Source organism: Mauremys mutica, chromosome 8 (genome assembly GCF_020497125.1).
Source record: "Mauremys mutica isolate MM-2020 ecotype Southern chromosome 8, ASM2049712v1, whole genome shotgun sequence".
Classification (NCBI taxonomy): Eukaryota; Metazoa; Chordata; order Testudines; family Geoemydidae; genus Mauremys; species Mauremys mutica.
Genome location: NC_059079.1, coordinates 18,140,501 through 18,157,362, shown reverse-complemented (window position 1 = coordinate 18,157,362; position 16,862 = coordinate 18,140,501). Strand labels below are relative to the sequence as shown.

At 45.7% G+C, this 16,862-nt stretch overlaps 1 protein-coding gene across 3 annotated transcripts in view; it reads right to left on the bottom strand.

The window, feature by feature from the left end:
* The window catches only part of AK4 (adenylate kinase 4), a 41,713-nt gene extending 33,505 nt beyond the window's left edge, over positions 1-8,208 (bottom strand). The window contains exons 1-2 of one of the 3 annotated variants that reach the window (XM_045028221.1): positions 8,006-8,208; positions 7,324-7,505 (exon numbers count right to left, since the gene is read on the bottom strand). In XM_045028221.1, the coding sequence (XP_044884156.1) occupies positions 7,324-7,468 (145 nt within the window). In that variant the 5' untranslated portion in view covers positions 7,469-7,505; positions 8,006-8,208. The other 2 variants (XM_045028222.1, XM_045028224.1) reach the window with 2 other exon arrangements.
* Positions 8,209-16,862: the final 8,654 nt, after the last annotated feature.

Sequence of the window (16,862 nt, the reverse complement as noted above, 5' to 3'; positions counted from 1 at the left end):
AAATCTAGCCATCTTTAAAATAGTACTTTGATGACAATCCAATTTGAGGAATTAATCCCTGCTATCAATGTAAGGGGCAGCACTTATTATCTAACGACTACAGCACAGCCTGTAGGTCACACATTAAAAAAAATACACAACTGAAAAAAGTTCACACTGCCGTCTGAATGTTATACCTACTTTTGTTACAAAACAACTGAAAGTTGAGGGGCAAAACATTTCTCTGTTTCGGTTAATGGTTGTGTATATTCAGTTTCACTGTTCCCCCTGTACAGTGAGTCAGTTTCCTCTCTGGGTAGGACTTTCCGAGTAAGAGGAGAAAACAACATTTTGGGGGAAAAGAGAACTGATTGCCTAACCATAAAAGTCAACAGAGTAATCTGGGGGCCAGTGTAAGGTATTTTTCAATTCACTTCTTAAAGTTAGTTGTATTGTCATAGCACCAGTCATGAATCAGGGCCCCGCTGTGCTAGGAGCTGTACAAATCATAGAACCAAAACGCTGGCCATGCTCCAAAGAGCTTAGACTCAGTCTACTTATAACACAAACAGATGGATGCAACGGGCCAGGGAAGCACAAGGAAACAGGGAGACAATACTAATTAGGGCATGGCCACACTTGCAAGTTAGAGCACATTAAAGCAGCCCCGGATGCCCTAACTCACGATTCAGCCACACTGGCAAGGCACATAGAGCACCCAGACTCCGCAGTTGAAGTGCTCCTGGTAATCCACCTCCACAAGAGGCATAACACTTGGTGCGCCCTGGCTGGACGCCGCAACACCAGTGTGGACACCCTGGTCTGTTAATGCACTCTGATTGGCCTCCAGAAGTATCCCACAATGCCTGTTCTAGCCACTCTGGTCATCACTTTGAACTCTACTGCCCTATCCTCAGGTGACCAACCATCAGACCCGCCCTTTAAATTGTCTGGGAATTTTGAAAATCCCCTTCCTGTTTGCTCAGCCAGGCATGGAGTACTCTCAGCACATCTTTCCAGGTGGCCATGCCTCCACGTGCCAGGCGATCCCCAGTATGGATCAATGGCAAGGCGCTGGACCTCATCAGTGTTTGGGGGGAGGAAGCTGTCCAGTCCCAGCTGCACTCCAGCTGTAGGAATTACAAACCTTTGGGCAGATATCAAGGGACATGATGGAAAGGGGCCATGACCAGGCCGCACTGCAGTGCAGGGTTAAAGTGAAGGAGCTGCAGAATGCCTACCGCAAAGCCCGCATGGCAAACAGCCACTCCTGTGCTACCCCCATGACCTGCCGTTTCTACGGAGAGCTGGACACAATACTGGGGGGCAACCCCACCTCCACTCCAACGACCACCATGGACACTTCAGAGCCCAGTGCAACAAGGCAGGAGGACGAGGAGGAAAGTAGGAGTGAGGGTGCTGAGGAGGAGGAAGACACCCCGGCATCCCTAGATGTATGCAGCCAGGAGCTGTTTTCAAGCCAGCAGGAAGGTAGCCAGTCACAGCGGCCAGTCCTTGGGGAAGGACAAACACCAGAGGGGGTTCTCGGTAAGCGGCTTTTATTTTGGGAAGGAAGTTATTCGGTGCGGGCTCTTGGGGCAAGGAGAGTTAGGGCTGCATGCATGCCTAGATGCAGAATAGGGTGTTGATGTGTTCTCTCACATCATGGTAATCGGCCTCAGTGATCTCTTCAAAGGTCTCATGCAGAAGCTGTCCAATGTGCTTGCACAGGATCCTTGGGAGCGCTACTGTGCTCCTTGTCCCAGTCAGGCCAACATGTCCGTGCCACTGTGCCATGAGAGGTGGGGGGGGACCATTGCCGCACACAGGCAAGCTGCATATGGGCCAGGGCGGAAGCCGCATTGTACTAGAAGACCCTCCCTTGCGTCCCAGGTCACCCTCAGCAGCGAGATATCTTCCAGGACGAACTCCAGTGGAGAATGTGGGGACAGTGTTCAGTATAGGCGCCCCCTGCAGCTGTTGGCTCTCCCCAAAGCACAGAATCCCAGAGGACAGGACAGCAGTGAAACAATCAGTCCCCCTCGACCCTGTGCTTACTCACCATTTTGGGGCTCCAGTGGGTTATGCGCGCTTGCTTTGAGACAGGCAAATTCTGCTACTGTGTAGACTGTGCTTGTCTTTAAGTGCAGGCGACTCATTGCTCTGTCTGGTATGAACAATGCTGCCTCTGTTAAGTGTTGCATTTTGCCTTTACAGAGGCAACCTTGAGATCTCAACCATCCATCTTATCACCAGCAGAGAGACTCCAAAGAATTAGGAAGAGGACATGTAGAAGCAAAGAAGGCTGCTGCATGAAGTAATGCAGAAGTCCCTTCATGAAAATCAAAAAGCGCAGGAGTGGAGGGAGAGTGAAAGGAGGTTCCACCAGCAGAATGCGGAGCACCGGCACCAAAGCACAGAGCGGCTGATAAGCATCATAAAGCGCCAAGCGGACTCTATTCAGGCGCTCATAGCCATGCAGGCGGAGCCCTACCACACCCGCCCCGCCCTGCAACCCTTGTCCCAAAACTCTTTCCCTTGTGCCCCCATCTCACCTCCAATCCACTTCCCTCAACATCATCTGGGTTCTTATCACCACCAGCTGCCTCCAACACCTGGAGCTTCACCACCCAGCCCTGCAAACTACGACCCTTACCCACTGCACTCAACCCCCATCACTATGCATTATAGCCAGCCTGAAGTGCAGCACTCATTGCACAGCACTCTGGACAGGAAGGCTGAGTATGATAACAGGACATACGCACATCTGTGATGAACCGTTCCCCACCCCATCCCCTTGCCATTTCTGTTTCCCAAGCAGTGTGTTTCTTTTCAATAAATGGCTTTTTTGGCTTTGAAAACATTCTTTATTATTGCATTAAGTAAAAGATACCTTAGCCCAGAAAAGCAACAGGAACTGCAAGTCAGCATAGCAAACACAGATTCCTACTAACATTGGAACCACTGCACTTCACTCCCGTGCAGGGCACCAGACATTACTGGTGGCTTTCAGCCTCAAATTGCTCCCTCAAGGCATCCCTAATCCTTGCAGCCCCATGCTGGGCCCCTCAAATTGCCCTGCTCTCTGGCTGTTCAAATTCAGCCTCCAGGCGTTGAACCTCAAGTTCCATGCCTGAGTGAATCTTTCACCTTTCCCTTCACAAATGTTATAGAGGGTACAGTACGTGGATATAACCGCGGGGATGCTGTCATCAGCCAGGTCCAGCTTCCCATACAGTGCGTGCTAGCAATCCTTTAAATGGCCAAAAGCACACTCCACACTCATTCTGCACCGGCTCAGCCTGTTGTTGAATCGCTCCTTGCTGATGTCAAGGCTCCCTGTGTAGGGTTTCATGAGCCACAGAATTAAAGGGTAAGCAGGGTCTCCAAGGATCACAATGGGCATTTCGACTTCCCCTACGGTGATCTTCTGGTCTGGAAAAAAAGTCCCGGCTTGCAGCTTCCTGAACAGGCCAGTGTTCCAAAAGATGCATGCGTCATTCACCTTTCTGGGCCAGCCTGCATTAATGTCAATGAAATGCTCATGGTGATCCAGAAGCACCTACAGAACCAAAGAGAAATATCCCTTCTGATTAACATACTTGGAGGCTAGGTGAGCTGGTGCCAGAATAGGAATATGCGTCCCATCTATTGCCTCTCCACAGTTAGGGAAACCCATTTGTGCAAAGCCAGCCACAATGTCACACACATTACCCAGAGTCACAGTTCTTCTGAGCAGGATGCGATGGCCCTGCAAACTTGCATCAACACGATTCCAACGGTCGACTTTCCCACTCCAAACTGACTAGTGACCAATCGGTAGCTGTCTGGAGTTGCCAGCTTCCAGACTGCAATAGCCACCCACTTCTCCACCGGCAGGGTAGCTCTCAATGTCGTGTCCTTGCGCCGCAGGGTGGGGGCGAGCTCAGCACACAGTCCCAGGGAAGTGGCTTTTCTCATCCTGAAAGTTCTGCAGCCACTGCTCGTCATCCCAGACTAGCATGACGATGTGCTTGTTTCCCCCAAAAGCAGCGTTCCACGGTGGTGATCATGTCCGTGAATGCCACAAGCAATCTCATGTCCTATGCGTTACACGAGATATCATATCATCTTCGGACTCCTCACTGTCAGTTTGTATCTTAAGGAATAACTCAACTGCCAGACGTGACGTACTGGCGAGACCCATCAGCATATTCCTCAGCACTTCGAGCTCCATTCCCACAGACCAAAAGGGAAGACAGAGCGTGCAATACAAAAAACGTTGAAAGATGGCACCAAATGTGGACAGAAGCACATGGACTGCTGGGATGCAAAGCGATGCATCACGGGGCGTTGGGACAGGAGCCAGAATGCCCCGCATCCACCCGCCCCCTTCCCACAAGCCACAGCACCAGAATGGGAAGAGGTGCGCTGCGGGATAGCTGCTCATAATGCACCTCTTCCAATGCCACTGCAAGTGCTGCAAATGTGGCCACGCCAGTGCACTTGCAGTGGACAGAGTGCAGCGCTTTCCCTACTGCGCTCTCCGAGGGCTGATTTAACTCACAGCGCTCTACATCTGCAAGTGTAACCATGCCCTTAGCGTAACAGGCAGGCAGCATATAAGATGCCAAAGTTGGCTGTATCCATCTAAATTACAGCTAGCACAAGACCTCTTAATGCCAATGAAATCAAAGCTCTCAGAAATGTAAACTGGACATGGAAACTGCAGGCATCCCGCATCTTCCTGTCTCTGTAATTTTTAGTTACCTCAGTAAGAATACTTCACTTCAGGGGAAACTCACACCTCTGCTCCCGCACAGAATTACATCTCCAGTGAGGCCAGCAGTTCCAGGTTGAAACCCAACAAGAACTGCTGCACACTTATCCATTCCAAACTGTTCCTAGGCACCACAAAGTCTGTGCTGTTGTGCAGGAGCCCCAGCGTGAACCTCTTGAAGGGGGAGAAGAAACTCACATTGAAAGAGAAGGAGTGTGACAAAGGAAGAAGGAAATGAGACTAGATTGAAGAAAGAAAAAAGAACCTCACAATGGGAAGTGGGGGAGAATAAGAGGGTAGAGGGAAAGATAGGCAAACATAAGGGTTCATGGAAAAGGGATGTGAACAGTCTACCATAAGAGGAAAAATATCTAGGCAAAGCCCACAGTAGAAACTTTTGCTAGTATATCAACGTTGGTGAGGTCTGCAATGTTTTCTGCAACGTTGCTATACCACCAAAACCCTAGTGCAGATACAATTATAGCTGCATAAAGATGCTTGTGCGAGTATAGCTAATTATGCTCAGGAAACCGGTACAAATAAGCTATACCAGCAGAAGCATTTTTGCCACTATAAGCAGTGTTAATGCTAGGAGGGTTTGCCTGCACAAGTACCAGAAAACCTCTTCTAGTTAGATCTAGCCCCAGAGAAGTGAGGCAAGAGAAAGAAGGAAGAGATAGAGGAATAAGAGAGTGCTATTGCTAATTCAAGTGGTATTTACATAATTACCCACTGTCACACGTGAAAGTGAATAGCTAATATTGATACACAAAGGAAATAGATTCTAGGATCTTCACTGAAAATTCTATACAGGGGTGATAAGTAGCCCCTAGCTTGTGTGCACTGAGCATACTCCACTGCTCTGTTAGTGAGGGGGACTGAACTCCCCCAAACAGACACCACTGAAATTCAACCCCTGACTCTGTTAGTCTTTTAATTATGAAGCCTGTTTCTGAAGGGTTTACAACTTGCCCATAAACACTGGCTCCAAGATGAAACGGCATATAAAAGGCTGCATTCCTAAAGCAAATATTTTCTTTTATAAGTTACAATGCCAGGTTACCATTTATATGTTAGAGAAAGAAATGGCACAAGTTTTTATTTTAGAAAAAATAAAAATACTTCCAGAAGCAACCAAGTTTGAGCCAGTTTGATAATGCCTAGCTCTATGAAGCCCAAATTATTTCCCCTGCCCAGAGCTGGGAGAACTATGAGGAGCACGGGACCATCAAGATCTTTTCCCATGACTCTAGTCTGCAGCCCATGTTTCACTGCAGATTTTCTGTTAGTATGAACTAATTCACTCCACTTATCTCCAGCTTAGGAGATAAGATGACAGGTTCATGTGGTCACAGCTACTGGCCATACCCCAGCACCATCCTCCACCCTGAAAAAAGAACCAGAGAGAAGTCTCTGTGAACCCCCTCTACAGCACAGCTCCACAGTACAGTACACTTCACTGCACAGATGTGCCATAACCTGCCCCATGCAGCAGAACTGCACTGGTTCCACTGCCTTTCAAGCCATATGTGCCTGTAGAGGGGATGATGAGATTTAAGCTTTAGCATTAAAACTAAGCAGACAACCCAGCTGAGATATTTGTAACACGACATGAGAAGGGAGCTATTTTTCACAATGAATTATGAATTGAGGATACATAATATTTGTACTCAGATAAAGCTAGTGTGCAGTATTTCCCCAAAACCACAGCTAATAGTGGATGAACGGGCACACACTAATTATTTATACTGGCTTCTTCTGAACCTCAATTACTAAGCATGCAAGAATTACTGTTAAGTTTTCAGAGAAAACTATTTAAAAAAAGTTAATTGTGTGGATTTAAACATGAAAACCAGGAAGTTACAATTTTTCACACAATGAGGAAAAAAAAAAAACCAGGCAGCATACATGGTGAATAGTACATTTTAAAAGTTTTAATTGTATTCACTGATATTAGTAACACTGATTTAAAAAAAAAGCACCCCTTTAAAATGCACAGCTGTACTTACTACGTCAGAAAAAAAACAGTGAGTGAACTTAACGCCTGTGTATTGCAAATTGTGCAAAGAGGCACAATTGCCTCCTGTTATGGATAATTTGTTGCAGTTTTCATTACCCAAGAACTCTATTGTTTTTGTAGGGTTTTTTTAAACGAAATCCCTAATATTATAGAGGTTGGCTTCCTAACTAGATTAAAGATTGGTCAGCCTCGTCACGCACCATATTAGTGGACAAAGGCTGCATTACAACGTAACAAAAATGTAAAGAATTTGTTGTTAGGTGCTGTTTCTCTTCACTCCTGATTACATGGTGAATCAAGTGGGTTATGCAATGCAGTGAGCAACACACACTGTCGACTGGCTTCTTGAGCGACGGTTCATTTTGCAAAAGGACCGATTTCATGGCACAATTCCCCTCTCGGGACAAACAGCGTTTAGGATCATCTGCCCCGACTGATCCCTGAGCCATTTCGCCTTGCGGTTCGCTAGCCCAGATGGTCTGCAACACAGGGCGCCTCCTGCATGCAAGGCAACACGTAGGCGCCCCTGGGTGAGCAGATCCTCAACAGCTGGGCATTCACTTACCGCTCTTTGCCCTGATGTTCTCCCGCAAGAAGTGCCCGCTGGAAAGGTGCTGGAGCCCGAAGCTCTCGGCAATTCTCTGGCACACGGTCCCTTTGCCAGAGCCGGGGGGACCCAGCACGACGGCTCGCAGGAGTTTGGAAGCCATCGCAGCCGCTCCCGCACTCAGAGCTCCCCGCTGATCCCTGCGGAGCGACAGCGACCCCGGCAAAGTTACAGAGCAGCAGTGGCCGGGGAAGGAGCAGGTCCCCCCGCACCCCTTCCCGACCAGAGCGGCCCCAGGCAGAGAGCGCCGAACCCCGCCAGCGCCAGGCCCGACATCTCCGCCCAGCCACCCCCAAGTTACAGCGGAGACGCTCGCAAATCGTGCGGGGGGGGAGCAGGGGGCTCTTTGCACGTGGGCAATTCTCCCCAGCTGCCTGCGGGCTTAGCCTCCAACGCGCCGAGTAACTGGGTTCCTGGGGCTCCTTAGGGACCCCCGCCGATGTCGGTGCTGCTTGCAAGGGGGACGGGGGCGCCTCCTTCCCACCCACCCTGAGTGCACCCACGGCGCTTCCAAAGAGCCGCCTCCTCCGGGAGGGAAACTCAACTCACTACTTCGTAGGGGGATTGGGGAGGGGGGAAACTCCGGCAATATGGCGTTTAAAAAAACGTGCGAGGAGTTGTCCCATAACACGCTACTGACCCAACATAGCCCGCAGCAGGCTGCCGCTCCGCCTCGCCTCCGCCTGTGCCTTTAAGAGAAAGCGTGGCGGCGGGGTCCCTTTGCAACCGCGAGCCCAACCCCGGGAGCGGGAGCAGCTGCGCGCGCTAGCTCGCGCCGAGCGCTCCCGTTCGCCAGCCCCAGCACTGCCAGCAGCAGGGAAGAAGGCGGCCAGTGGCAAGCTGTCACAAACCCAGCCCCGCCTCCAGAGGGCCTGGCGCAATGGGATTTGTAGTCCTATTGGTGCGTCTCTCCCACGCCCACCAGCAAACTGAACCGCCCACAAGGACTACAAATCCCAGCCAACCACACTAGCCAGCCGGCTTCCCGCCTAGCTCCCTGTATGAATGTCTTGGGTCTAGGGCAGGGGTTTTCAAACTGGGGTTTGGGACCCCTGAGGGGGTCGTGAGGTTATTACATGGAGGGGTTGTGAGTGTCAGCCTCCCCCACAAACCCTGCATTGCCTCCAGCATTTATAATGGTAGTTAAATATATTAACACATATTTTTAATTTATACGGGGGGAAGAGGGGTAGCACTCAGGGGCTTGCTCTGTGAAAGGGGTCACCAGTACAAAAGTTTGAGAACCACTGATCTAGGGGCAACACTTAAGACCATAAGAATGGCCATGCTGGATCAGACCAATGGTCCATCTAGCCCAGCAGCCTGTCTTCTGACAGTGGCCAGTGCCAGATGCTTCAGAGGGAATGAAGAGAACAGGGCAATTCATTGACTGACCCATCCCCTGATGTCCAATCCCAGCTTCTGACTGTCAGAGGCTTTGGGATACTGGAGCTGGGTTGGCATCCTTGACCATCTTGGCTAATAGCCATTGATGGACCTGCCCTCCATGAACTTACCTATTTCTTTTTTGAACTCACTTTTGTCCTTCACGTCATCTCCTGGCAATGAGTTACACAGGTTGATTGTGTGTTATGTGAAGAAATACTTTCTTTTATTGCCTATTTAATACTTACCTGCTGCCTATTTAATAACTCTTAATTGGGTGCCCGTGGGGTAGTCATTAACCCATAGAAACTCAAAGGAGGAGTCTGGGGCAAGGGGAACCTACATTTAAAGGCAATTTTTAAAGGGTACCACTCCCACAATGTTGTGTAAGTGGCCCAAAATCATGCATTTGCATTTGCCTTACAATGTGTAAACTTGCTCATGGTTACTCTTTCAAAACATAATTTTTTTCTTAATCAAATGCTTTTTAGCAACTCCAGGCCATGAGACATTAGGCACCGAATTAGGAGATGGCTCTTAAAGTACAGAACTCAAAAGAGAGGATTCATTCACACACTTCATCACTGAAAGCTAGTAGATATGTTACACTGGAACGGCATGTTACCACAGCGGCTATTATGAAAATAGCTGTTACAAACGTGATTTTGCAGACTATGGTTATTGTGTGTGTCGAAAGTGTGCGCACATACAAAATATTTACAATGTAGCAGACTTGCCAAGTCTCATTCAGTTGGGAGAGATACTCCCTTGTTTTGAATGGTTTATAAAGGGAAACTGACAAGTTCCAAAATTACACTTTTTAAAAGTAAATATCTTACTAGTGTTACTAATAACTGTATGATTAAAACTGAAGGATCTTTTTAAATATAACCTTTCCCACCTTTGCTGCTTGTTGATTCCTCCTTCTGCTTGGACAATGAAAACTAACTAGTCAGGTGACTTTCTGGTTTGATGCACTAGCATAAATACTGCAGTATCTGGTAACATGCTTCATGTTCACACACACAAATGTTCCCAACATTGTGCAAGTGTTATAAATATCTGTAGTAGACTTCCTTCAAGCCAGGCCAACCATCATGTGGTTCTCCACTCTGCCAGTCTCCACCAGCACAGTGCCACTGAAGTCAGGAATCATTAGTGTAATAACCGCAAGAGCACAAATAGTCTTCCCACTACTGTCCCATAGTGCACTGGTCAATGCTTAGGTGGCATGTCTGGTCTACTTTCTGCACTGGGTCAAGCCACTTACCTGTACAAATAATGCTGCACATGCAGCTTTTGAATTCAATATGTATTGATGGGGATTTATTTTGCAGGCTCAAGGAATCTGGGAAATCATTCTAATTAATGCCACCACTACTATTGTTAAAAGTGTGGCTAAATCATAACACGAGGGTGAAAATGTTCATATCTCCCTAGCTCTCCCAGTGTCCCCTCCTCTCTGGGAATCATGGGATCTGGCTTCTATCCCTGGCTTTGTCATGGAGTTGCTCTGTGACCTGGGGCCTTAGTGTTCCCATTTGTAAATGGGAAATTATTACTTACCCACCTTTGTAAAGTGCTTGGAGGCCTACAAATGGAAAAGTGATATGGGCCTGAAATCCCCATGCTTGCAATGAGCTCATCTCCCAGAGCACATAGCTGGAGCAGGTGAGATGCCCAACCCAAAGCTCTATCTACCCACCAAGAACCCCGTCTGCAGGGGCAGAGGGAGCAGAAAGTATTGAAATCTACAAACTGCTGAATCCTTGGCCTGTGTGGTCTCTTTATTTAAAAGGTCACCTAGCAATAGAGAGGAGACGAGCGATACAGAAAGCACTACAGCAGCACTGAATGCTAACAAGATGAGGAATAATAAAAGCTATTCACCCATAGCTGACAAGGTCCAGTGTGAGATTTCATGGCAAAGATTAGGAATGGGAGATGTTCTGGTCTGTGGGACAAATCAAGAGTCCAGACTAAATGAAGCAGAAGCAGTAAAGGATTAATTGTCCTTAGCTGGTGCCTACTCCTTGGAAAGGAGTCTCATTTGCTTCTTTCAGCCACTTGTGACTAGAGTCCAAAGCAAGAAAGTATATACAAAGTTCATCACACAAGGAATCTCAATAATACAGAGCTCCTGCATTCTAGCTTCAGCTCTACTTAATTCTGTTGTCAATTCCCAGCATGCATAGGAATAAAAATGCTTGGCTTTTATCAAGAGAGTGCACTGCATTGCTTTCCTCCTTTACTAAAGAAAACAAGAAGCATCTCTTCCTTCACACCCCGGGGCAGCCAACCAAAGCAAGGCTGGCTTTAGGGGATAACTCAAGCAGGCTTCTAGGAAGTTTAAGTAAGGGGTGTCATCATAGTTATACATAGGAAAATGTTCATTCCTATCTCTTTAGTATTCCTCAGGTGAGCATAGAATTCTGCCTCACCCAGAATTCTGTTTGACCACACATGAGCCCTGAACTCTTGCCTTTCAGAGTGGGAATGGTAGATTCCAGGTGGCATGGTGTTGTGAAATGATTATGTATGTATATTATGATAAAGCATTTCCTGCAGATCCTATTTTTGCTGATACACAATGTCTAATAATAGTTTTGGTTGAACAGCACAGATGGAATCTGGTAGGGGTCCTAGTAGGGTGTTTTGTTTGTTTATTTGCCTTATAAAACTGGCTGTCCCCAAGGACAATTAATACTGCGTGTACTGGGGAAACTACCAATTTTTCAAATGGTGTCATGAAAATTTTGGTGGTAGTAGGTCCCCTAATGGAGTGAGAAAGGAATGCAGACATGCTCATGGTCAACAGCTTTATATTCCCCCATCACTTAGCTCCCGGTTATGTGGCGATGAACAGGTTTCCATGGAATCGGAAACATGACTTTGCCATGAAGGTTTTACATAGCTAGTTCAATCCCTTTGCCACTCTGAGTGCTGGTATATGCTTTCCTCCGTTGACTGCTGTCATGAATTAACATTTGGTGTAGGAGGGTAAGTCTCAAATGTTAACTGACTCAATCAAGTAATTTTGGTCACAATTTTAAGATTTTGTCTAAAGTTTTGGAAATCCTCCAATAAATTTAATATTTCAGGATTTTTAGCAAATTAATTACTGCAAAACAGGTTTTTTTAAGTTTAACCTTTCATTCAATGGATGGAAACTCAAAAAGCATTGTGCTTGTACATCAGAGCCAAAAAGGTGTCTATCCAAGCTAATAAATAGCATAAATGGTGAGAAATCAATCAGATATTTAACGTTTTCAGTTTTAAATCAGTGGTTAAAGTAAATTGAAAGGGGAGGAGTGATCTCTCACTGACCAAAAAGAAAGGAGGGGGAGCTCTTGGCTTTTAGCAGAAAAGGGAGAGCTGTGTTCTCCCTGCCTCCTCCCCAAGGCTGGATCTAGGAGCAGGCGACCACCTGGGGTGCCGGCCTTGGAGTGGTGTTTTTGTTGTTGTTAGAATGTTTGCAGTAAAAATATTTCAGGTATTCCATGTGTGGATCCATTTTTCACTAACCTGCTACAATGTTCTGGACCATTGCAGAATCTCATAGAACCTTCCAGACTTTCTGAGAACGACATTTTCCTTGAAACTCTTAGAATATTGTCAGCCATGCCATCGTAGGTATATAAGGGGTGGGGCATCGCCAGTGAGATATCAGATGAAGTGAGAGCACAGCTGCAGTATTGTGAACCTTGTTTTAGTGTGTAACTGTGAAAGTGTATTTGTGTTTTAAGACTTGAAGAGTGTAAGTAGCAACTAATAAAGGACATACTTAATGAGATGCCAGAGATATCTATCGAATCCCTGTCTATGCAGCAATATAAAAGAAATACTGTTATTTATTTTGCCATACTTAACACGTAATGTTTGATGATTTTCTAAGACCGCGGAACATAAACTTTTGCTTTCCATAATACTGTCTGTTTTCCCCCATAGAAAATAAAAGATGCCCCTGAAGAAGCCTTCAGGAGCCCAGTATAGGAACCAAAAAACTGAGATGCAATCTAGTTTGCAGCAAAGGGCACATCTGATGCGGAAATATCTGAAACAGAACAACACAGCCTAGGCTTTAGGCACCATCACAGCGCAGAAGAAATAGAGGAGCAAAGCATAAATGGTGGAAGTCCTATTACTAAGGAATTAGCAGATTTACCTAAAGATAAGGAATGGAAATATGAGGAAAGCGATGGAGAATCGTCCAGTTTTCCTGGTGGTGTAAAGGAGAGTGATAATAGAGAAGAATGTGGTTCACATGAAAAGGAGAGTGATGACAAAAAAAATCTGGTTTACATGAAAAGGAGAGAAACGATAAAGAAGAATCAGTCTCACATGATGACAGAAACAGCAGTTACAAAAACTGCACAACACAGATCTATACATTAGATCCCACTTTATGTCCATCAATCCTAAACTCTGCTGATATTGATCGTACAATTTTGAATGGGCCAGACAAAATCAAGGATATGATGTTTCCCGTAAATGAGCAGAAGTGATACTTCTCAAGGTCACACTGCAAAAGAGTATGCAAGAATGGTGAGAAACTAAATCAGCATTGGCTAGTTTACTCAAAATCAACTGACAAAGTGTTTGTTTTTTGTTGCAAAATATTTCACAAGAATGCCAAGTTGTTGCTTGCGCTTTCCAAGTACAATTACTGGCATAACTTAGCTGATGCTCTGAAGCAACATGAAAAGTCACCTGGCCATTTTATGTCCTACTCTAAATGGATGGAGGTCGAGTCCAGGCTCAAGCTGAATAAATGCACAGATGCAGAAAACCAGCGCATTATTAATGTAGAAACCTAGCATTGGAGGATCTTGCTTGAGCATCTGATCTCAATTACCCTCTTCCTTGAAAAGAATAATTTGGCTTTCCAGGGTTTGATGGATAAGTTGTTCACTGACTATAACAGTCATTTCCTTGGTTTGGTAGAGTTCCTTGGGAAATACCACAATATCTTGCATGAGCACCTACATTGAGTAGTTTGTAAAGAAGCTATATGGACCATTACTCCAGCAGAACAATTCAAAACAAATTGATTGGCCTTATGTCAAGGAAGGTGCTTGATAACATATTGATGCGGCTTGGCAAAGCCAAGAACTACGCCATAATAATGGACTGCACTCCCGACGTAAGTCAGTGAAAAGATGTCATTTATAGTAGGATTTGTTGACGACGAGGATGGCTGTATCCAAGTAAAGGAACACTTTATCTGTTTCCAATCTGTGAGCGACTCTACTGTAAAAGGCTTAACAGAACTTTTTTCTGTTTTGAATGAGAATAAAATAAAGCTTCAGGACTGCCATGGCCAAGGCTATGACAACGGTGCGAACATGAAAAGAAGAAACAGTGGCATCCAGGCAAGGATCCCGCGCTGAATCCAAGAACTTTCTTTGTGCCTTGTGGCTGACATTCCCTCAAGGTAGTTGTATAAGATGTCGCGTCATCTTCTTTAGATTCAATATCTCTCTTTGGAGTACTACAAAGGATGTACGTATGTCCTGTTTTCAGCATCAACTATCGGGTGGAACGTGGAAGATCCTCACAGACAATGTTACATAATCTGACCCTGAAGCCATTAAGAGACACTGGCTGGGAGAGCTGCCTTGACAGCGTAAGGCCAGTGAGGTACCAAGTGATTGAGGTTTATGACACCCTGATGGAACTGGCGCAGTCGAGTAAAGCCGAGGCCGGAATCCAACTGCAAAGCCTGGCAAACCAGACTTCAAATTTCTGGTCTCAATTGTGATTTGGCATGATAGCCTGTTTCAAGTAAATATTGTAAGCAAGGCATTACAAACTCAGTCGATGGACATTGCGGCTGCTACTACTTTGATAAGAAGCTGCTTGATTTCGTTGTGGCCTACAGAAACAACGGATTTGAAGATGCCATCACTGCTGCCAAAGAAATGGCAGAAAACTTAGGAGTTGAGCCTGTCTCCAAGGCAATTCGTATTAATTGGAAGAAGTGACAGTTTGGTTATGAGGGCGGAGATGAGGTGATGGGAAGCTTGGAATCAAAATTAAAGGAGGAGCTTTTTTGCTCGCTGCTTGAGTGTCTATCAAAGAAATATTTGGACAAATGAATCACCACACAAAGACCTGGGGGGGCATTGTATGAACTTAGTAAGCTCCCGACTGACAGGAAAACACTCTTGAACAATTGTACAGACCTTCACCTGACGCTGACACAAGGGGAATGTTCAGAGGTCAATGATAAAGACCTCTATGTCAAAATGGACAACATCCATCACATTTTGCAACACGGGAAGCACTTTCCACTCAAAATTCTCCAATTAATTCATGATGCAGAGCTGAAGGACACTCTTTTCTAATGTCTGGAAAGCTTTGAAGAGTCCACTCACGCTGCCAGTCACAGTTGCGAGTGGTGAGCACAGTTTTTCAAAGCTCAGGCTCATTAAAACATATCTTTGATTGACGATGGCTGATGAGAGACTGACACTGCTTGCTATTTATTGCTTGAAAATGCTATTGGCCAGTCTTTGGATCTCTCTGATGCTGTGCTTCAGATCGGGAGGGCAAAGGCAAGAAAAGTGACCTTTTGAACTAAAGGACTTAGGTTAACATTCTAAGGTTGTCACTTACTGTAACACGATTTAATACTGGTCCTCCCAATGTTGGTACACAGTTCAATTTCTTGATGTTAGTGCATTTCAGTTATTCTTAAAATTAAAAAGTTTCTATATGCTTAGAGGAAATTATTTTTATTTGCTTATATATAGCATGAATAAATACAGATTTACAGATCCTAGCATGCAAATTTATCGTCTTGTATGACAGGGATAAATCATGCATGCAGATCATGCATCAAAGTTGTGAAATAAGCTACAAATGCAATAAAAATAAAGTATTCAAAGTTTAACAAGTGAGGGGGTGCCATTTGGTCTAAGGCTGGCCCTGCTCCTCCCCACTCTTATAAATCCTGGTTTTACTAATCTAAGGTGATGTTAGTAAAAGACCTAACCGTTTTTTTAGTAATGTGGTTCCTTGACTTCAATGGGAGATTTGCCAGACAAAAGACAACATCGTGTTGCCCATTGTTTTTATTTGTAAAGGTCTGTGTGGGATCCTGTCATGGCCGGTTGGTGGACCCCCAGTTTTATCTGCCTTTGCTCTTACAGCCACTTATAGTCTGTACAATGCTTCTCATGTGAAACTATTTTAAAAAATGTTTTAACCTTTTTTCCTGTCATAGCAACTTCTGCCAGTAGCTTATGAATAACCCAACATAACAAACCAGCGTACATATTTGTGTGAAGAGGACCAATTCAATGAGAAAACAGATTTCAGTGTCACACGTCCAAATCTTTGATATCAACATGGAACAGGCAAGTCATTTTAAGAATGATTAAAAATGCTTTAACATCTTTAACTTTTTTTATTATTATGACGAGTGAACAGAGCTCAAAGCTGATATTGCTCAGCAGAAAGCGGCGTGGAAATCGGAGGCATTTGATCAAGCAGAACAGGGTCTGGTCTCATCTTAACTGTTTCTGATCTCCTGGTTGTAAATCTGGGGCAGAATGTGAGTGAGGGGTGACTTTCTCTACCAGACGGTTAAATCCCACAATGCAAGAAGCGGTGCCTTCTGCTTGCTTGTTATTTTCTGACAGTTGGAACGCATCGCTGGATACAAGGAGAGACGAGACACTTGCATGTGTGTGTGTGTGTGTGAAGTTGTGTCTTGTCTCCGTTTTTGTTTTGCTCTTTTCTGGTCATGAGACCCGGAAGTTTTTTTTTTTTTAATCACATGGCAGAGAGATATAATAAAAACAGAAAAATGGCGACAGTCACGTTGTGGCGAGTCTATGCTGCGTCATTAGATAATCTTCATGCAAAGATCGCTAAGAACAAAGAGAAGAGGGGAAAGTAGCCCCGGCCGCAAAGGTGGGTGAGCAGAGGGCAGGGAAGAGGGGGTGCACGGGCTGCGATCCGGAGCAGCGCACCCTTTTGCAGCTCGGGGGTGGTGTGGGGTGGGGTGGGGGCATTGCAGGGCGTTGCAATCTTGGCATCACAAGTCCTGTGCTGTCCTCTCATAATTCACCTTTAGGCAGCGCTGGAAACGAAAGCCAGAGGTT